The sequence below is a fragment of the Gobius niger genome (genome assembly GCF_951799975.1).
Source record: "Gobius niger genome assembly, chromosome: 1".
Classification (NCBI taxonomy): domain Eukaryota; kingdom Metazoa; phylum Chordata; class Actinopteri; order Gobiiformes; family Gobiidae; genus Gobius; species Gobius niger.
Genome location: NC_136852.1, coordinates 72,177,789 through 72,200,734, shown reverse-complemented (window position 1 = coordinate 72,200,734; position 22,946 = coordinate 72,177,789). Strand labels below are relative to the sequence as shown.

Sequence of the window (22,946 nt, the reverse complement as noted above, 5' to 3'; positions counted from 1 at the left end):
AATGGACGACAAAACAACAGAATTCATAAAAAACATAAATAAATGCGTAAATAAGCAGCGACAATTACAAAAAAAGTTACAATCAGTTCTGTAGGTCTCAGCTTTTTATAAGCTCCAGAAACTTTCTGATTTAGGTAAAGCCGAACTGGAGAAAATGTGCTCGGTTAAAGGGGCTGGAAGCAAGTTCGCCATTTTATACTCACTACTGCCACCTCAGGCCATATGTGTAACTGCACCTTCTATATCAAGCTCGTGCATGACGGCAATTCGGGCCGAAGTGACACATTTTTGAGTGACCGTACAGGATTTTAGAGGCAGTTGTGGTGAACAGGTCTGAGCTCATTCTACACATTAGGACATGGCTGGAACATGTAGGGGGAGGAAAATACTTAATTTTAACATTTTAAAACTCTTTATAGTCCCTTTAAGGCGGGGGTTTATCAAAAATGTGAAACATACAGTCAGTTCCTTTACATTTCTTTGCAGAACAGCCACTTAAGCCATACATGACGTACGACTGGCATTTGATGAAGAAAATCGGCCCTCACCGAAGCCAACTTGCGTCACAGGATCCCATTCTAAAGTCCTCCAGGAGGGGGCAGCACTGTGGAATGTTGCCGCGTAAACACCAGAAGAAGAAGAAGAAGAAGAATTCCAACATGGCGGCCGGCTGCGCGGATGTTTCTGTAAATTACATTTCTTCATAGGCTTTTGTAGTTTTATTGAACAATACATTGTCCAATTTCACGGAAATATTGTTAAATGATCAACTATCGTCATGGCGTCAGGTGCGTAACTTCGGTATGAGTGTCTGTGTATTTAAATACTTTTGTTGTTCATATTTGTAACTGTACTAATGTGTCCACAGAGGATGAGGTGAATTTGCTGGTTATAGTTGTGGATGTGAATCCGATATGGTGGGGACAACAAGCACAACGGGAGCCTCAGGTACTTATACATTAGTTTATTTATTAGTTTATTTATTAGTTTATTGGCCCACGTGTTTAAAATGAAATGTTATAACGCTGGACAACAGTGAGGGTTTGTTATGGTCACTTTTCTCTCACACTGCCAAGTCCCTGCGCATTCACTTCTATTCTTCAACTTAAACTGTGAAACTAATATTTGATATATGACTCATTACATGCAAAGTGAGATTTGAATAGTCTTTATTTGTTATCATTTTGATTATTACGGCTCAGCTTGTAAAAACCCAAATAAATGGTAAAATGTTGAATGGACTCAACTTATAAAGCGCTTTTTTACTTTTATCAGGCTCAAAGCGCTTTACAGTAAAGGAACCAGTCACACATTCACTCTCTCATTCATACACCAGTGTACACAGACACTGGAGACAAGGAGGGTGAAGTGTCTTGCCCAAGGACACAACGACAGCGTGCATTTGCGGGAGCTGGGATTCGAACCCACGACCTTCCGATCACGAGACGACCCGCTCTACCACCTGCACCACCATCGCCCCAAATTTAAAAATCTCATAAAATTAGAATGTTTTAAAAATAGACCATGAGCCATAAGCCTGAAAGTGCTAAAAATGTAAATGTAATTATGATAAGACTTGAATAAAAAATGTACAACAAAACAATGTAACAAAAGAACAATTACCCCTTACATACAGGTCCTTCTCAAAAAATTAGCATATTGTGATAAAGTTCATTCTTTTCCATAATGTAATGATAAAAATTGAAAAACTTTCATGTATTTTAGATTCATTGCACACCAACTGAAATATTTCTGGTCTTTTATTGTTTTAAAACTGATGATTTTGGCAAACAGCTCATGAAAACCCCAAATTCCTATCTAAAAAAAAATAGCATATCATTAAAAAGTTCTCAAAACAAGCTATTAACCTAATCATCTGAATCAACTCATTAACTCGAAACACCTGCAAAAGATTCCTAAGGCTTTTAAAAACTCCCAGCCTGGTTCATTACTCAAAACCGCAATCATGGGTAAGACTGCCGACCTGACTGCTGTCCAGAAGGCCATCATTGACACCCTCAAGCCTAACCCCATAGAGAATCTGTGGGATATTGTGAAGAGAAAGTTGAGAGACCCAACACTCTGGATGAGGCGGCTATCGAAGCATCCTGGGCCTCCAGAACACCTCAGCAGTGCCACAGGCTGATTACCTCCATGCCACGCCGCATTGAAGCAGTTATTTCTGCAAAAGGATTCCCGACCAAGTATTGAGTGCATAACTGAACATAATTATTTGAAGGTTGACTTTTTTTGTATTAAAAACACTTTTCTTTTATTGGTCGGATGAAATATGCTATTTTTTTTAGGTTTTCATGAGCTGTATGCCAAGATCATCAGTTTTAAAACAATAAAAGACCAGAAATATTTCAGTTGGTTTGCAATGAATCTAAAATATATGAACGTTTAATTTTTATCATTACATTATGGAAAAGAATGAACTTTATCACAATATGCTAATTTGTTGAGAAGGACCTGTATATTTGGCAGCTTCATTGCACTGACACGCTGACACTCGCGGGTCCAGTTACATGTGAGGACATTCTTTTCTGTCTTTCAGTTCACGCTGTCCAAGTGCATGGACGCTGTGATGGTGATGGGAAACTCCCACATGTCCATGGGCAGGACCAACAAACTGGCTGTGATCGCGAGTCACTGTCAGGACAGGTAAAACCACGGCTGCAGTAACGATCACCAGGGCCGTTAAATCTGTTTCAATACCGAGATATTTGTCTTACAGTGAAACAGATTGATAATGTTCGTTTATTCTTTTTCTTTCCATTTCATTTTTTTTTTTACATTTTTATCATTTGTTTGAGGTGAAACAACAGAGAAACTTCCTTAAACGACAAAAGGGCAGAAAAAAAACACTTTACAAGTTTCTCTTATTTGGCCCCCATTAAAAAACAAACACTTTTTGAACCTTTTTAAAAAAAAAACTTTTTCATGTTTTTTTAAACAATTTTTTTCACCTTTTTTTTAAACAATTTTTTTCACCTTTTTTTAAACAATTTTTTTCACCTTTTTTGAAACAAATTTTTTCACCTTTTTTTAAACAATTTTTTTCACCTTTTTTTAAAGACATTTTTTCAAATTTAACTTTTTTTTTCATATTTTTGCAAATTTTTTCTAATTAATTAACTATTTTTCTTTCATGTTTTTTAACCTTTTTTTAAACATTTTTAACAAATAAATAAAAATAAAAAACAATGTCATGGGTTTTTTTTATACTTAAAAAAAGTGTATTTTTGTGTTCTTTTTTAACCAATTTTTCTCATTTTTACCAATTTTTTTCAAGTTTTTTAACCCCCCCTGAAATTATCTTTTTTTTTGGGAATAAGTCCCGGCCCCATCAAAACTTGAAGACAAAGATATTTCTTTTCAGTACCAAACTGGTGTCGCCTGAATGTATTTCCAGTTACATAAAAAGTGTCAAGCTGATGCTAAATGAAGTGGAGCCTTGCAGGAAGTGGTTTGTCGTGACTCAGCGACACGTGTTTCTATAATACTGTCCTTCTGTAGCACAAGATCATCCAGACCGACGGCAGCAGCAGATCTCGTCATTGTCACTTCTGTGTTTCAGCCACTTCCTGTACCCCAGTAAGACCTGGAGAGGGGGGGACGGCCGGGATGAGGACACCTCGTCAAGTGGAGACGGCAAATACGAACTGCTGTCTGTGGCCAACAATCTGATGGCTGAGGAAATCCGGAGCGTCATCCTCAAATGTAAGAGCAACACCGCAAATGTTCTCATGACTAGTGAAAAAATAATCATTAAATAAAGTCACATTGTCATAATGTCTTGAGAGCTGCTGGACCTCGTGGTGTCTGTCGAGGTAAATCATGTTTTAGACTGTGATGATGTCATAATGTCCATACAACAAGGCAGTTTTCATGTGAGAGAAGCTCCATAATAGGGAAGGGGGAGAGATATACAACATAATATGGAAATAGCAGTTTGGAAGATTTGCAAATGTCCAATATTGAGTTTGTCTCCAATTTTAAGAAATTGGGAAATATGTGGGAAATTATATAAAAAGGGGGGCAAATAATGGGAAATGATATGGGGGAAAAACAGGTAAGATATTGGTAGAATTGGGGGGAAAAAGGGAAAAATCTATTAATAGCCTAACTAACTAACTAATCTAGCCAGCTCAGATTTTGGAGAAAAAAACAAAAAAACAAAGGGGCATGAAATTTTTAAGACAATGTCTTCCTCATGCTCCTATTCAGCATTGAATATTTTGCTTTTGCTGTTGTTATTATTGTGTCTGTAATAACACCATGGCTGAATAAAAAAACTTGAACTGAATTGAACTGAACTGAACTATTTAAAAAATGGGAAATGGGGGGATTAGAAATGGACAAAAGGGGAAACAAATGTTTTTTTCTGCCCTTTTGTAGTTTTTGAGCGACAAAGCAATACAAATGAAGATATTTGTAGCACCGTTTTATATATTTCTGACGGTTTGCCAAAATATCGCTGCGTCATCATTATCAAGAAAGTCCCCAAAAATATTGAGATATTGATTTTCATCAATATCGCCCAGCCCTACTCCATACGGTAGTGGACCTTAATTATATGTGATTATAATAAATATTATAAATGTAAAGTCGACTTCATTTACATGCAATTTTAGTCGACAAAAACTAGACTGAAATTGGAGAAGATTATTTGACTATATCTCTATTAAATCTAAAATTAAAGGGCAAAGACACTGGATTGGTTAAATATCCGCAGAGATCTTCACATTTTCAGATTAAACTAAGCTACAGTTTATGAGCCTTATTTCATGCGCCGCATTTACAGAAACACAACATGTCTGGAGTTTAATCAGGTCAACGGTTTTCCTCAAAAACCATCAGAAAATAAACCTAAGACATGTAAAATGCAGTGTGTTCAGACCCTCAGCTTGCTGTTTTTGCTCTTTACAGTAAAACTCCTCCGTGAGGCTCAGGTTCTCCTCATGTCGGAGTCGGTCACATTTAGTTTGTTCAAAATCGCCCCGAACATGTCACAGTTTAAGCCCAGCTTCAGTCCAGGAGCAGGTTCCAAACACGGCCTGTTCCAGAGCCACAAATCTCTCTGTGTTTTAATTCAACCGTGAACAAAAAAACCTGTTCCTGAGCTGCACGAGGACATGTTTTCAAATGTTACTGAGGCTGATCGATGAGAAAATCATCTGGAAATGTTGAAATAAACCTCTATGTGAAACGAAAACTCGCCCTGGAAACCACCGACTTCCAGCATCTCACCGGAAGTAACTCCCATTCTCGTTTCTACTCGAGCCCCAGGAATAAGGAAGATTGGCTGTTTTTAGTAGAACGTTTTGACATCACATGAACCTTTTAAAAACCGCTGTTCGAAAGCTTCTACATCACAGCCTTGAGTGAGTTTTTGCTCCAACATTAAAACACTGAATGCTTTGATTTGCAGCTGAAATCAAAGGGACTTCGACGGACACCTTACTGGCCGGATCCCTCGCCAAAGCACTTTGTTGTATCCTTTAAGATTCAGGACAATGTGGTCTTTGTGACTCTATGATGTCACGTCTTTCCTTAACCTTGGATGTCCAGACGTCCACCGCATGTCCAAAGCACTGGAGGGAGGGCAGGAGATGAAGTCCAGGATATTGGTGAGTTCACAGTGATATTTAGCTGAATGGTCGTCTCTAACTTGTACTTTTGTTTGTGAAGGTGATCAAAGCGGCGGACGACTGCGCTCTGCAGTACATGAACTTCATGAATGTCATCTTCGCAGCTCAGAAGCAGGTATTCACCATCACATCACTCACTCTTGATTCATTCACTAATGCTTTATGTGTCACTGCAGAACATTCTGATCGACGCCTGTGTGCTGGACTCAGACTCTGGGCTCCTACAGCAGGTCATTATTGTTTTTCTTCTGACATTTTTAACCTCTTACTCACCACCTGAAACAAGCCGAAAGAAAACAAGGACAAAAAGGCAACAAAAATGTGATGAAAAAGTGACAAAAATGTGATGAAAAAGTGACAAAAATGTAACAAAAACTCAACAGAATTAAACAATGTGGATTTTCTAAGCAGATAAAAAGGGGAACTATATTGTACGGCGTAATAATACCAGGAGTACTTTGTGTAATTAAACATTATCGTGTAACACTTCACGTAACCATATTTAAATAGTGAAAACGTGGAAGAGCTTGGTAGCTTCTATCTTCACTTGGTTTGGAGCTATAGAGGAGCAGAGGCTAAATGCTAACGCCGTCTGTGCTAACGTGACTGAGGGCACGCGTGAAGACCAGACAGGTACACATGAACTCGTCTAAGCTCAGGTACATATCTCAGCTAGGGATGTCACGGTTACCGGTGTGGCGGTAAACCCCGGTTAAAATGTTGACAATAATAATTACCGTCTTGTTTTTGAAAAAATATTTTACCGCGGTGGATTACGGCGCCCGCGGTTTAGGCAGAGTGAGCCTCATGAGGCGCCGTCTCATCAGCTGAAGCTGCCGCAGGCGCCTCTGGAGCTACAACCAAAACAAAACTTTATCAAAGCTGGAATCATGTCCGACACGACAGCGCAGGATCAGCCTCAGAGGCCGAGCCTGAAGTCTGGACATGTTATTGTAAATTATATTATTACTAGCTGAGACCCGGCCTTCGGCCGGGCCTCGCTAGTCTCCACATTTGATATTCTGAGATTGTGAGTGATTACAAAGAAATGTCCAACCCGTCACACAGTGCAGCTGTAGACCAGTGGTTCCCAACCCATGCCAAAAACTATGGCCACTACAAATGAGTAAAAGAATGAATGCAAAAAAAAAAGTCAAACAAACTGCAATTGGAGTGTTTGATGCACCCGTGCTCCTTTCTTATAAACTACAACGACAATATTTTCGCTAAACTCAGGGAATAGAATTCAAGAGACAGTGGAATAATTATGGATAAATATTAGGGGTTCAGCTCTAACGGTTTGGTTCACGGTGCAGGACCCGTGGTTTGGTGCATCACGGTAGTTTACAATCCAAAAAATAATGAGTAGGTTTTGAAATGAAATAGCCTAATTATCGTTGTTAGACAGTATTTATAACCTTACAATAAAATTGGCAATGCTTTCAAAGCTGCTTTAGAATAAAATGTACCTCTGGGCTCAATACGTGAAAGCAAAATAGTAAACAAATGGTACAGCAGCAAAGTAAAAAGAAAGATAAAAAGAAAAAAAACTACGCAGTGCAGGCCATGCGCTCGTTAAGTTGTAGTGTCATTTTCGCTTTTACGCACACGGAGGATAAATCAGTCGGAGCAGCGCGTGTGATTAGAGGCTCGTGTTTGAGGAGGTTTTGGGCACGCACGCACACGCACACACATACGCACACGCACACGCACACATACATACACACACGCGCGCACACACACATCGCCCTGTTTGGATGCGCGCACACGCACGGCAGTCAGATCTCGTGCACTCGCGTTTGTGTGACAGCGGGTTGTCCTCGGACAGCAGCACCGCGGTCCATATGGACCCGTGGCCAATGCCCGCGAGCTGTGGGACTCGTCACGTGGGGGCCGGCCGCGGATGTACTAACACCAACCACGCACACACTCAGTACTGTCGCCAGGCTTCCTGGTGTTCCCAAACGGTCTCCCATCCCAGTCCTAACCAGGCCTTTCCCTGCTTAGCATCGGAGGAACGGTCTCCCATCCCAGTTCTAACCAGGCACTTTCCTGCTTAGCTTCAAAGTCGGTATGGGAAATAAACATGGCGGCGCCCAGGCGGCGGCCATTGAGATAGCGTTTTCTATAATAGATAAAGAAAGCTGAAGGACAGCTGTTAGAGACAGTTTTCCTGTTTGCGGAACGTGCAGGAAAAAGTGTCTCTAAAGGCATGGATCTATTAGGTTAAAGGCAGCAATACTTCGAACCTCTGACTCTCCTGCGTGACCGTCCCCACAGCTCTATAGCAGGAAGCTAACGTTAGCGTTTTAGCTGAAATGCTGAGGTGGGACTTTGGGTTGAGGGAGAATGTAACGAGTCGCCCCATAGTGCGGCTGCAGCGCCACCGCCAGCATAAGCCGTGTCGCGATATAGACGGTTTATCTTGCTCAAAAATATTCTTCTTCGTTTCTGGCGCTATAAATAGTACATGTAATACCCTCAAAACATCAACAACATATCGTTTTAGTTCCTTTACTTTGATGTGAAAAGTTGCACTTTTGATAAGGCTTTGTCTGTATTTTTTTTTTTTTATATAATAAGCACTGTTAAACTTTTTTGAAACTATTTCAGTTTGTGTAGGACTTTCTGAACATATTAACACACATTAAAAAAAATACCGTATCCATATCTGTCTGCCTTAAAACAATGTGTTCTGCAACCTCCAACTTAATCTTTCTAATACATATGTACAACGAATCGTATCCATAGCCCATGAATTAGCCTTTGTCTGTACCTGTATGTGAGAGAACGTGTGTGACTGCGTTAGTATTTTTATTTTTATTTTATTTTTTCATATTTCTTATTATTTAGTTTTTGTTTTTTTCTTTCCATTTGTTTGCTCTTCCTTTTTTTGTATCTGTTCTATGTTTTAACCAATATCATTTCCCATGTACAACTAATGAAGTTAAAAGAAAAATAATAAAAATATATTTAAAAAAAATAAATAAAAAAATACCGCGGTAATACCGAAAACCGTGCTAATTTTGGTCACAATAACCGTAAGGTCAAACGTTCATACCGTGACAGCCCTAATCTCAGCATGTAAAAACAGTGGCCTGTTTCTTTAAGTCAGTGGTTCTCAAGCTGGGGGTCGCCAGATCATGTAGATAAAATACACATACTTTTTTAGCATATATTATAATATTTTGTTGTCGCTTGTGTGTGCTATGATGAGTGCCTCTTTTATTACATTCATTATGTCTTCTTGAGTAATAATCTTTAGTTTTTTGGTTTCTTTTTGAAAGACACTAGGTAGAAACAAACTTGTCCTTGTCCGTCGAAACGCGTAAGGTATTTGAACAGCTTTGTTTGTTTCTACCTAGTGTCTTTCAAAAAGAAACCAAAAAACTAAAGATTATGATGAGTGCCATTATATGTTTGATGAATTTTATTTTAGCCATTTGTTATATTTTTTGTTTTTTAAGAGTTATGTAGGCTAATGTTCCGATTCCCCCCGGTGTGACCCGGGCGGGGGGGTCACGAACCCCTTTTACTGTTTTAATGGGGGTCGCGGCTCCAAAAGCTTTAAGTGATAAAAACTCATCTGGACCACACCAGAAATATGTCGGTGAAATTTAACACCAAGGTCCATTTTAATATCCAAATAATTTTATAATTGCAACGAACACTGGGTCCAAAAATCATGACTTCTGTTTTGGTTCAGATTAAGAAAATTCAATGACATCCAAGACTTTATGTCATTAATGTAATCTAAGAGGGGTTTGCCGTGTTTCATAAGGATGGGGCCGAGAGGGAGCATATAGAGCAAAGGTCCAAGAATAGATCCTTGTGGTACCCCAACAACGGGGCCGAGGAGGAAACAAATTCTCCATTTTTAGATATTATTCATTATTATTCCTCTGTATGTCTCAGTTTAGACGGGTTCCTCCTCCATTTGCACCAGTGCTCGATCATGGTGCTCGTGTCGTCTTGTAACTGTGATGGTATAAAATCTGGAAACACATTTTAGGCATCTTTTACATCTTGGTGTTTGTTCACGGACTGTTTTCTGTTTGCGAATACAAAACCCTTTGTTTAACCTTGTGTTTCAGGCCTGTGACATCACCGGAGGCTTGTACCTGAAGATCCCACAGAAAATGGCCCTGGCTCAGTATCTCCTGGTAAATGTCGTCTCTTCATTCCTTTGTCCAAACTACAGATAATTCAGTATTATTGTTCTGGACTTTCCCAGTTCTAACAGGTTTTCTAAAAAAAAAATATCTTGGGAACCAGTAAAATTATCGTTTTTCCTAAAATCCCACTTGTAACCCCTTAACTCCCACCTGAACCGAGCACATTTTCTCCAGTTTGGCTTTACCCCAGTCCAAAAGCTTCTGGAAAAAAGCTGTGAAAATAGTAACAAAACTGAAACGAAAACAATGATGGAAATGTGACAAAAAAGTGACGAAAAATTGATGAAAAAGTGGCAAAAATGTCACAAGAAATTGACAAAAATTGACGAAAAAATGACAAAAATATGACAAAAATATGATAAAAATGTGACAGAAATGTGACAAAAAAATGATAAAATGTGACAAAAAAATGACAAAAAATGTGACAAAAAAATGACAAATTTGATTTAAAAAAATGGACGAAAAAATGACAGAAATGTGACAAAAAAGTGACGAAAAATTGATGAAAAAGTGGCAGAAATTTCACAAAAATGTCACAAGAAATTGACAAAAAATGTGACAAAAAATGATAAAAATGTGACAAAAAAATTACCAAAAAAAAAGACAAAAATGTGCCAAAAATGTGATAAAAATTGATTAAAATGTGACCAAAAAAAATGCAAAAATGTGACAAAAAATGACAAAAAAGTTACAAAAATGAGTTGAATACCCAACAAAAAAATGATGGGGAAAAAAATCTGACGACGTGAGGAAAAAGATCCTCTTGGTTCAGGCGGGAGTTAAGAGGTTAAGTTCATGCTTCAATAAACATCTGGCTTAAAGGTGCATTATGCAACTTTTTATATGGAAAAAAAAGTTTATATTTGTGCCTGTTTGAGCTTGTAGTGACCCAGTGGCTGCATGGGAGCCTTTTCTTTCCATCACAGTGGTCTCTAGGAGGCTCCAGGTTAAGCTATTTTGTAGGTTTTCACTCCTGACGGACCCGATATATATGCACAAATATATATATTTTTTCCACGTAAATGTTGCATAATGCACCTTTAAAGTACATATGACACATTAGACATGATTTTTTTCTAAAACATTTATTATATTTAAGATTCTGCTAAAGATTGTGCCCAGTTTTGTGATCTTTAGTTCTTCCTGGACACCGACAGGAAGTGACATAGATGGAGGCAGACATTTTGAAAGCGTTGTATGTGAGTGACGAGCGCGTTGTCGCCTCAGTGGGTGTTCCTGCCGGACTCGGAGCAGCGAGGTCAGCTGGTGTTGCCTCCGCCCGCTCACGTGGATTACAGAGCCGCCTGTTTCTGCCATCGAAACCTCATCGAGATCGGATACGTGTGCTCCGTCTGCCTGTCCAGTGAGTCTCTCAGCCAATAATCTTCATTCACTCCTTTGCATCATTTGTTTGAGTTGTTGTTTCGCCCATTTTTTTTTGTTGTGTTTTTTCCCCAATGTTCCCAAATTTTTCATTTTTCCCCTCCGAATTTACCCCAATAGGTTGCGTTCAATTGTGTAGGACTACAGATGGAAATTAGCATAGTGCTAAATATCTTTTTAATGTAACTGCACAGGGTCCTGAATAAATAAACTACACTAAACTCATTCAGAAACATGACATATTATTCTATATGAAAGTGCTATCTATTGGCCAGCATCACACTCATGTTTTTGAATATTGTCTCCACTTTTGGACGCCTTTATGAGGAAATAATTGGACATTAGTTCATATGTGCTGACAGAGGAGTAAACATTTAAGGGGAAAAGGGGATTTTTTAAATTCTCTGTAGTGGAATAAAATTAGTTTTGTCCTTTAGTACAGTGGTTCTCAACCTTTTGGAGCCGCGACCCCCATTATAGCAGGTAAAGGGGTTCGTGACCCCCCACCCGGGCTATTGTTAAATAGTAGAGATAAGTTCTCATAATGTTGTTTATAGGACCGCATTTTATTTTATTTATTTAGTTTTTTAAATTATTATTATTACTATTATTATAATTATTATTTTTATTTATTTTTCCATGTCTTTTAATTATTATTTTTTTAATTAATTAATAAAAATAAAAAAATATTAATGTTTTTTTTGTTTTTTGTTTGTTTTGTTGGGGAGGAGGGGAAAAAAATCATAGACCTTTGTTGTAACTTGTTGTTCTGACTTGTCAATAAACAAAAAGTAAAAAAAACAAAAAAAAAACAAAGAGAAAAAACAAATAGCTGAAATAAAATTCATGAAACTACGAACAAATAATGGCACTTTGGTACAACAACAACACATGCTACAATAAAACATTAGATTATATGCTAATTAAAATATGTATACTTTATCTAAATAATCTGGCGACCCCCCAAATTTGTCTTGTGACCCCTATGGGGGTCCCGACCCCCAGGTTGAGAACCACTGCTTTAGTATATGGTAAAAGCAGACATTTATCCAAAAAACACTGGTTTTAAAGCCTTTTAAACAGTCATAAAATGTCAGGCTAGTAGGCATTTTTTACAGTGAAGTGACAGTTTTCCTCCTGAATGTTGTGAAACCTTGTTTAAACTCAGTCCCTGTGACGAATGTTGATGTTGTAAATGCATTAGGAAAGTTTGGGATGAGTTTGGACCAGAAAATAGACATTTGAGTTACCCTGTTTCTTTGTACAATCAGGTAAAGCTCCTTTAACAAATGCTGAATTATGGATATAGAGAGATTATGGAGAGGAGCAAAGTGGTTCAACTGCCCATAAATAGCGGAGAATGCTAACATGATGCTTCATGTTAGCATCGTGCTAGCGCTAGCTACGACTGCCATTTTTTCCGCTTCTACTGAATAAACATCCACATGGACCCGATTTAGACTTGACTTTATTTGTATGTGATAAATAAGTTTATGTTTCGCCATAAAGTGGCTAGAAAGAGTGAAAAATTGTGTTTCCCAAAAGATTGTTTTCCCTGTCGGTGAGGCCACGCCCCCTTCTCCGCCCGTATCTATTGTTTTTACCACTTTTTCCCAGTTTCAAAGTTTTTTCCATATTTTTTTTTGTTTGTTTTTTTCCATTTTTTTCCTTAATTTTCCCATTTTATTTATTTTTTCAACTTGTGATTCACTTTTTTTCCCTTTATATTTTGATGACCAACAGCATAAAAACTTGAATATTAAGATTTCATATTTCCTCTCAGTATCTGCTTTTGATACTGACTGTTATTTTCTGGTCCCCAGCCCTTACTTCGACCTGTGTTACGTTTAATGACTTTCTGTTTGTTTCAGTTTTCTGCAACTTCAGCCCCATCTGCACAACCTGCGAGTAAGTCCAGATCCACAAACATCCACCTCGACTCTGTTCAGGTGAAATAAACGTAACCACACGATGTGTTTATGTTTCAGGACTGTGTTTAAGATCCAGCTGCCACAGATGGTGAAGCCAAAGAAGAAAAAGCTGAAGCCGTCGTGATGGTTGCTCTCGTTTTCTTCCATTTTTATTTTGATATTTAACAAGTTTTTCATTAAAATACAAAAAGCAGCAAAAGTGTGATGCGTTTTTATTAAGGCGCCGTTAAACGATACCAGTCTGATACCGAGAAAAAAACTTTACTGGTATTGAAAAAATAAAAGTAGCAAAAGCAGAAACCGAAAAGAAAAATGAAATCTTTATATTCAAAATTGTATGGTCTTGGTCAATAAAAAAATTTAAAAAAGCTAAATTGGGAAAAGTTCCAAAGTTTTGGGAAAAACATGGAGGAAAAAGAGGCAAATTTGGCTAAATTGGGAGAAAAAAAAAAAAAATTAATTGGGAGGGGAATAAAATTGGTTAAAAATGACAAATTTAGTAAAAAAAAAAAAAACGTGAAAAAAAACTTAAAAAGGGGGAAAATTGAGACAAACTGAAAAATAAGCTGAAAAATTGGGACATTTTTTTAGGCAAAGTTGGAAAAAAAAATGGAAAATTGAAAAAATATGGAAACATTTAGAAAAAGTGGGAAAAAAAATCTGTTAAACAATTGGAAAATTTGAGGGAAATGGGAGGGAGAGTAGAAAATGGGGTAAAAAAATTGAAAAATGTGGGGCAAAAATAAGAAATTTGGGAAAAAACATGTAAAAAAAAAAATAGATTGGGGAAAAATGTGGCAAAATTTATGGAAAAACGTGGTTTGATTAAATGATAATGATTAAAATGGGATGAATAAGAAAAACTTGGAAAGTGTTTTTTTCCGCCCTTTTGTCATTAAAGGAAATTTCTTGGTTGTTTCACCTCAAATGATACAAATGTAAAAGAAATTAAATGGAAGGAAAAGTAAAAATAAATTAACATTAATTGGTTTTTTGGTTCTATATGATAAATATTTGAATACAGGTATTGGAAAAGAATGGTATGAAAAAATAAATGAACGGTGCCCAGTCCTAGTTTTTATCCATGTTCCAAGGACTCTGACAAAAGCAAAGGCTGTTTATTTGTCTTTATTCACAATTCCGCAAAAGGAATCTCGCACTATCAGTTCTTTGTTTAATTGGGAAGTGCTGTAAAAATACTTTTCTGAAACACAAAAACAGTTTATTTATTTAACACGTGATTTCTTCAGTTACCGAGGGTTCGGAACAATATTACACCTGAAACAAGAGGAGAAGGAGAATCACTTTCTCTGTAGTATTCTGTAGTATTCATACAGTATTCTGTGCTGATGCTTTACTCACCCCAAGAGCCCCCGCCCAGACCACCTCTGGGGGGTCAGAGTCATCGGAGATCTTTGTCCACCGCGGACCACGACCACACGTAACGCTTTCTGTTGCAAACGCGTGAATGTTTTATACTTTGGTCACAATTATGATGTTTATAAACCTTTTTAAAGTCCTCCTCACCCCTTCACTGTGCTGCACCACTGAGGCCACGTTCTGCAGAGTCTGGAAATTATTGGAATTCACGGAACCAAACTCAATGACTTCATCTCCCACTCGGAGCCCCTGGGAACAAAAAACAAAAATAAAATGAACAATTAAAACTTCTCAATAGTTTAGTTTAATAGTAATAGAAACATGTGCGGTGACACATCCTGTTTTGGGGATTTAGCTGTAGAGCGCAATCCAGACCTTTTTACACGATATTTGTAGCACCACAGCGTATTCTATGTTATGGCTATGGACACATGGTGTGGCTCGTTTGAAAGACGAGACTCTGAGCTCTCCGTAGGTTAAAAAACAGTTTAATTCTACGTGCCTCGGTTCCTGAAAAATCTAAGCTAAACAGAGGCTAGTTTTCATCAAAATCACAGTTTTTTTTCTTCATTCAGAGATTATGCCTGTTTTATGAAACTCTCCTTTCTGAGTAACTCCTCTGTCCTCTCTGGTCGGACACTAACGTTATGTGAAGAGTTGGGCTGTCACGGTATGAAAATTTTACCTCACGGTTATTGTGACCAAAATTATCACGGTTTTCGGTATTATCGCGGTATTTTTTTTAAATGTGTGTTAATATGTTCACATCACAGTAAAGGAACTATAACGATGTGTTGATGATCGTTTCGAGGGTGTTACATGTACTATTTATAGCGTCAGAAACGAAGATAAACCGTCTCTATCAGGAAAACTGTTGTTGTCCTTCCAGTGAGCTTTCGCTTTGCAGATTTGGGAAAATGCCATCATTATTAAATTCATAAAACTGCGGCGAGAGTGAAAATATTGCAATCTGCCACCGGGAGCCCCGTAACGCATTGTGCCATTGTGCGGAGGTATCCGGACATGTTTATGTACTGGTGGTGGCGCTGCAGCCGCACTATGAGGCGACTCGTTACATTCTCCCTCAACCCAAAGTCCCACATCAGCATTTCAGCTAAAGCGCTAACGTTAGCTTCCTGCTATAGAGGGAGACGGTCACGCAGGAGAGTCAGAGGTTCGAAGTGTTGCTGCATTTGGAGACACTTTTTCCTGCACGCTCCGCAAACTGAGCTCTGAGGCTGATAGATCCTGCGCTGTCGTGTCGGACATGATTCCAGCTTGGAGGAAGTTTTGTTTGGGCAAACAACAAAGTGCGCATGCGCGGAAACTGCAGCAGATGAGACGGTGGCTGGTGAGGCTCACCGTGCCTACACCGCGGGGGCGGTCATTCACCGAGATAATAATAAAAATACAAAACAAGACGGTCATTTTCACCGTCAAAATTTTTACCGGGGTTTACCGCTACACCGGTTACCGTGACATCCCTAGTGAAGAGGCAAATGCCTAAATATCTGCGTTTCAAGTCAATTTTCAACGACAACATTCATTGTTGACACGTTTCAAACACCGCGTGTTCTCGATCTCTTTTTATGGCGTGTGCGTTTACACAGCCTGGTTCTCGAATTGAAGACTTTAACAGGCTGTTTCTCAGTCGTCCTTGGTCGCCAGTCAAGAAACTTTTATATTTGGGTAAAGCCGAACTGGAGAAAAGGCGGGAGTTAAGAGGTTAATGTACAGATTTGTAGAGGAAATAAAATGCTCCTTTTTGAAAAGTATAGACAGCGGCGTGCGTCGATGTTAGGGCTGGGTACCTACTTGGTACCGACCGAAAAGCTGTATCGGTAATCCAAAAACATTTTTTTTGTACCAATTTTCAGTACTTTTTCTCTCCAAACGTCAATAAATGATCCTCAGTGAGTCTAAAAAAGCCTGAACTCATGAGCAGCTTCAGCACAAATGCAATGCGGTCTGAGCCAGGACTAAACCAGGACTAAACCAGGACTTACAGTAAACTGGTTAAAAACCAGGCCTAAACCTGGACTGAATAAGAAACTAGACTCTTAGACAAATAGAAAAGCAGTGACAACACGGTAGTGACAACAAGAAACACATGGGCTTTAGCTTTAGCCCCAGAGCCTGAAGTTACTGCTGTTGTTTAAACTCCAGCTGCACCGGAGCATTTGGATCAAAGATTGTCTCTGGAAAAGGTGAGGCTCACTCTGCATCAGCCATGTTTGGAACAGTTCTGGTGCATTTTCAGTGACAGAGTGAGCGCTCTCACTATTTAACAGATCTGTGACGTGTGAGAAGCCTTCACTGTCTTTCACTGAAAAGTTTATCTTCAGTAAACGGTCCTGATGTGGATCTGGTCTGTTCCTGCAGCTCAGAAGGTAAAAAATGTCCTTTCTCTCTTTTTATCACGGCTTTAGTGGGAATTCTGCTCAAAAAATGAAGTTACAGGTGACGTTGCTGCTCCTGTTTTCTGATGTGCCGTGTTTGGACTTCCTCCTGAACGATACTTTTCCTGCACATTATTTTAACTCAATTAAAATAACATAGGTATCGAAAGAAGTACCGTTAAGGCACCGGTACCGAAAAGCAGGTATCGTTAAAGTAGTGGTATCGAAAAAACGAACGGTACCCAGCCCTAGTTGCTGTAATGGCGTGTGTTGCTGTAACGTGTGTGTTACTGACGGCGTTGTGGGCGGGGGATCCTGCCGTGACCGCGTCCACCCGAGCGAACGGCGAGGGCAGACTGAGCTCCGCCTCCATGGGATCGTCGTGGGCAACAGCCTCGCCTCTCTTCGCCTTCTCCTGGGCGTGCAGCCTGTGGAGCGCCTCCTCGATCTCCGCCATGATCGCCTTGTGGTCATTCTGCAGGCCTGGGAATAACAGTAATAATGGCGTGAAACATTTTAGTAACTGCCTGATGTGTTATGAGTTAACCCGAGCACATTTTCTCCAGTTTGGCTTTACCCCAGTCCAAAAGCTTCTGGATAAAAGGTTTGATAATAGCACAAAACTGAGACGAAAACAATGATGGAAATGTGACAAAAAAGTGAGAAAACATTGACAAAAAAGTGACGAAAAATGGATGAAAAAGTGGCAAAAATGTCACAAGAAATTGACATAAAATGGACGAACAAATGACAAAAATGTGACAAAAAAATGACAAAAATTTGACAAAAATTTGATAAAAAATGGATGAAAAAATGACAAAAATGTGACCAAAAAATATGACAAAAAATGTGATAAAATTTGACAAAAAAATTACAAAAATGGATGAAAAAATGACAAAAATGTGACAAAAAATGAAAAAAATGTGACAATTTTTTTTACAAAAATATGATAAAAAATTGACCAAAAAATGACAAATGTGACAAAAAATGACAAAAATTTGATAAAGAAATGGATGAAAAAATGACAAAACTGTGACCAAAAAATGTGACAAAAAATGTGATAAAATTTGACAAAAAAATGACAAAAATGGATGAAAAAATGACAAAAATGTGACAAAAAATGTGACAATTTTTTTTACAAAATATTATAAAAAATTTACAAAAATGTGACAAAAAAATGACAAAGGTTTGATAAAAAATGGATGAAAAAATGACAAAAATGTGATAAAAAAAATTACAAAAATGTGATAAAAAATTGACCAAAAAAATTACAAAAAATTGACAAAAATTACAAAAATTTGACAAAAAAAAATACAAAAATTAGTTGAATACCCAACAAAAAAATGATGGAGAAAAAAAGTGATGACGTGAGGAAAAAGATCCTCTCGGTTCAGGCGGGAGTTAAGAGGTTAATCAGAATAAACAGATTTGTGATGATCAGTTTGTTGAAGAAAATAAAGCGACTCACATGCGATCTGGTTTCGGGCCGTCCTGATCTGATACAGGTTCACGTCCGCCCGGGGGAAACCCTCCGCGTCCACCAGCGGCCCCTCGATGCCTACGCCCTGCTGGATATAAGGGAAATGACCGCTTTAAACCCGTGGAAATACACGTTAGCATTAGCTTAGCATCTCAGCTAGCTGTGGCGTACGTCAGGCTGCGACACTTACGTCCTCCAGCACGTCATAGTACGCCTTTATCTGCTCTTCTATCTCGTCTTTCTTTCTGACCAGATCCTGAACGTCTTCCATCGTTAGATCCTCGTGTTCAGAAGCAGCTTCTTCGATCAGTCTCATGTTGTTGTGACCGCAGTGACCACGGGCTTCAGGTACTTCCGAAACAACGCTCTTCTTCGGGGGTTTTCACTTCATCACAGTGGAAACAGCTCTTACGCGGTATACTGACCCCTAACGGTGACAGAACAAACCACACGCTGATGGCCTTTTCTCCATATATCCGGCTTTCACTGGCAGGTTTTACATTATTTTATGATTCAAAAAAATAATTTAAATCCTCACTGTGTTACAATTTGAAAAAAACAAACATTGTTATTTTTATTTATATATATATATTTTTTAAATTATGATTTTTTTATTTTTTTATTTACATATTTTTCTTCGATGCCAGTTCGATGGCAATGCTCAGTCTCCGGTGCCGATGCCTGAACAGAGTTTTATTTTTATTTTATTTATTTATTTATTTTTTCCCGATGCTTAACCCCTTAACTCCCGCCTGAACCGAGCACATTTTCTCCAGCTTGGCTTTACCCCAATCCAAAAGCATCTGGAAAAAAGGTGTGAAAATAGCGACAGAACTGAGACAAAAACAATGAAGATGTGACAAAAAAGTGAGAAAACATTGACGAAAAAGTGACGAAAAAATGACAAAAATGTGACAAAAAAATGACAAAAAAAAATGACAAAAAAGTTCCAAAATGAGTTGAAAAGCCCCCCCCCCCCCTAAAAAAAGATGGAAAAAAAAATTGATGACGTGTGGAAAAAGATCCATTTAGATGAGTTTTGCAGGTCTTAGCTTTCAAATGAGTTGTTACACTGGCCAACAGGATTTGGGTAAAGCTGAACTGGAGAAAATGCTCTCGGTTCAGGCGGGAGTTAAGAGGTTAATCTAAGTGAGCGGTTACCTTTTATTAATAAAAAAAAAAAAAGAAAAATCGTACAAATTTTTCATATTTTCTTTTTTAATTTTATTTATTTATTTTCCCCCCTAAATATCTTCACATTTTCTCACGTTTCATTCCCCAATTTCCCCGCCAATCTGCCCCAAATTTTCACATTATTTCCTAAATTTTTCCAATGTTTCCCAAATTTACCCCAGCAAATTTACTTACATATACATGTTTGAAAACTAGACCTTTCAAATGTTATTGTTGATGTTTTTTTTTTATTTCTAATTTATTTATTATTATTTTTTATGTAACCTCTTAACTCCCGCCTGAACCGAGAGGATCTTTTTCACATTCTTTAATCACATTTTTTTTCCATCATTTTTTTGTTGCGTATTCAACTCGTTTTTGTAAGTTTCTTTTGTCATTTTTTGTCACATTTCTTTTATCAATTTTTTTTTATCATTTTTTGTCAATTTTTGTAATTTTTTTGTCACATTTTTGTCACATTTTTGTCATTTGTTCGTCAATTTTTGGTCAATTTCTTGTGACATTTTTGCCACTTTTTCATCAATTTTTCGTCACTTTTTTGTCAATGTTTTCTCACTTTTTTTGCCATATTTCCATCATTGTTTTCGTCTCAGTTTTGTTGCTATTTTTACAGCTTTTTTCCAGAAGCTTAGTTAGTTAAGGGGTTAAACAAACTGTAAAAGTGTTCAACAACAGACTCTTCAAATAGTAAAATCCACAGCTGTATTTTCTTTTATTAATATACATTTTATAACAGACAGTTGTAAAATAACAACAAAAAGGGAAAACGTTACCAAAGTCAGTAGGCTACGATGTCTTCATAAAAGGTTTTCATAAACTTCATGTAAGAATAATAGTGCTGAGAACATTAAAACATTTCTTTATTTGCACAAACTCTGAGCTAAACTGGTCAGAAACATTAAGGCACAGAAAGGCTTCATCATCATCATTATACCACAGTTAAATTCAAGATCATTCACATTAGAATCACAGACACAGGAAAGACCTTCATCTTCTCCAAGCAGTAAAGTGCAAATCTCTGTTTAGGAAAAAATATTTTGTCCATAAGAAAGTAATATAGTAAATCCTCATTGCACAAAGGTGTTCTTCCTATTTAAGTATCGTATCGTCTAATATGGAGCAGGAACTGGCTCAGGTTCAGACCACAGGCTGAGTTAAGAATGGACTAAGTCAGCGTTTCAGCACGGGCTAACCGAAGCTCGCTCATGCTAGCAGTTTGGCAGTTTTCGGAGCCGGCTCCATTATTGAGAACGGGTGAAAATGAAAGTAATGACTTAAAGATTGGCATAAAAGGAAAATCCATCAGAGAAAGGAAGTCTGGAGCCAAACAAAGCACGAGTATAGTACATGAAAGAGAACGACAAATACCTGAAAATACAAAGAAATGCTCTTTAACCTCTTAACTCCCGCCTGAACCGAGAGCATTTTCTCCAGTTTTGGCTTTACCCAAATCCTGTAGGCCAGTGTAACGCCTCATTTGAAAGCCAAGATCTACAAAACTCATCTAAATGGATCTTTTTCCTCACGTCATCAGATTTCAACTCATTTTGTAGCTTTTTGGTCATTTTTTTCAATATTTTTTTGGTCATTTTTGTCACTATTTTTGTCATTTTTTTTGGTCTTTTTTTAATCAATTTTTTGTCACATTTTTGTCACATTTTTTGTCATTTTTTAATCATTTTTTTGTCATTTTTGTCACATTTTTTGTCACATTTTTCGTCCATTTTTTGTCTTTTTTTTATCATTTTTTCATCACTTTTTTTGTCAAAGTTTTCTAACTTTTTTGTCACATCTTCCTCATTGTTTTCGTCTCAGTTCTGTTGCTATTTTCACATTTCGGATTGGGGTAAAGCCAAAAACTGGAGAAAATGTGCTCGGTTCAGGTGGGAGTTAAGGGGTTAAGATAACTTTTTTGTGTGTTTTATGGTCCTGAATGACCACAGTTGATCGATGTCATAGAGATGCACCGATCCAGCTTCTTTTGCTTCCGATATCGATACTGGGGGTTTGAGTATCTGCTAATATCCGATATTAACCGATACCAAGAGACTTTCTTAAAAGTGTTTTCCTCTGAATGAAAAAGTTCATCTCTGATCTCCATTGTGAGATCAATAAAGTCTCTTCTTGTTATTATATTACAGAGCAATTATTAATGATATCTATTAATAAACCAATGGAAAAACATCACACGATATCCTTGGAACCGGCTATTTTAGATGAATAAACACCTCACATAGAGTGATCTGATCATTACAGCCTGAGTATTATAAATATTTCATATCAGTTATTCTTGAACAGCATTTCATAAACTAAAATACAGCAGTGGCCGATTATATTTGATTAGTTGCCGCTAGCTTTAGCATATTGTTGCTAGCCATGGCATTTTGCACGGTGATCCAAAAGGTTATAATAGCGATTGAATTCTCCAGGTTCTGCCCTTCAAAATGGCAGCACAGCATGTCCATATTCACTTGCAGTTGGTGAAAGTTGTGTTTTTAAAGGAACAGGCCACCGTTTTTACATACTGAGATATGTTCTTAGCTTAGACGAGTTCATGTGTACCTGTCTGGTGTTCACGCGTGTCCTCAGTCACGTTAGCACAGACGGCGTTAGCATTTAGCCTCTCCTCCTCTATAGAGCTCCACAGTCCCGCCCCTCGCGGTCTTGTTGCTCCGGAAGCAAAAAATCCCCGTCTACACGACCGTCGATTTTCCAAAAGTTCAAATATAACGAGTTTAACGTCACCGCAAAAGCTAATCAGCTATGTAGCAATTTGTGACCATAAAATGTTTCATTTCAATCCAAAAAGAAGACATAATGTTGAAGAAAAGGCAAAGGTACAAGGCTGTGACATCATTCACTTCCTGACTATAGAAACTCCGTATCCCAAGAACCATTGCGACATCGCGCCCGCTGGTCAAGGCAACCAGGTTTTCAGCAAACACGGCCAGTTTCTTTTACTTTGCAGACAAAAGTTCTATATTATTTTACTATTAAACAATCTGAATCAGGCTAATTGGAATAAAAATGATCGGTGGTTCGTTTAATTGGATCGTTGGGAACATTTTTTTGACGTTTTTCTTACTCTCAGTGTTAGACATGGATAAAACGTCAACTCTCTGCCTGCATTATGTTTGAATACATTGTTTATAATATGTTTTCTACATTACAATAAATAAACACGTGTGGGAACGTGAAGCTCCACCAATCAAAAGCCTCGTAGTAGATCATGGGACTCCCGAGCATCCTGGGTAATGTAGTTCTAGGACGAAGGCTCGCAGTTAAACTAGACCGATCTCATACGTGCTTTTTTTCACCTGCGTCTGACTTTGCGGTCGCTTTATAACCAC

At 37.9% G+C, this 22,946-nt stretch overlaps 2 protein-coding genes across 2 annotated transcripts; one reads left to right on the top strand and one right to left on the bottom strand.

Annotated features, from left to right (window-relative positions):
- The first annotated feature begins 658 nt into the window (after positions 1–658).
- On the top strand, positions 659–13,344 carry gtf2h3 (general transcription factor IIH, polypeptide 3). The gene is made up of 12 exons (XM_079552931.1): positions 659–788; positions 869–948; positions 2,558–2,664; positions 3,581–3,723; positions 5,435–5,497; positions 5,575–5,633; positions 5,695–5,769; positions 5,831–5,884; positions 9,749–9,817; positions 11,057–11,192; positions 13,084–13,120; positions 13,201–13,344. Exons 1-12 carry the CDS (start codon positions 779–781, stop codon positions 13,265–13,267), a joined length of 900 nt encoding a protein of 299 aa, XP_079409057.1. The 5' UTR covers positions 659–778; the 3' UTR covers positions 13,268–13,344.
- A 901-nt stretch (positions 13,345–14,245) lies between these two features.
- psmd9 (proteasome 26S subunit, non-ATPase 9) lies at positions 14,246–18,777 on the bottom strand. The gene is made up of 6 exons (XM_079553054.1): positions 18,593–18,777; positions 18,391–18,490; positions 17,218–17,405; positions 14,671–14,772; positions 14,506–14,594; positions 14,246–14,421 (listed from the first exon to the last, which is right to left on the bottom strand). The coding sequence occupies exons 1-6, from the start codon at positions 18,716–18,718 to the stop codon at positions 14,394–14,396; spliced, it is 633 nt and encodes a 210-aa protein (XP_079409180.1). The 5' UTR covers positions 18,719–18,777; the 3' UTR covers positions 14,246–14,393.
- Between the last annotated feature and the right edge of the window lie 4,169 nt (positions 18,778–22,946).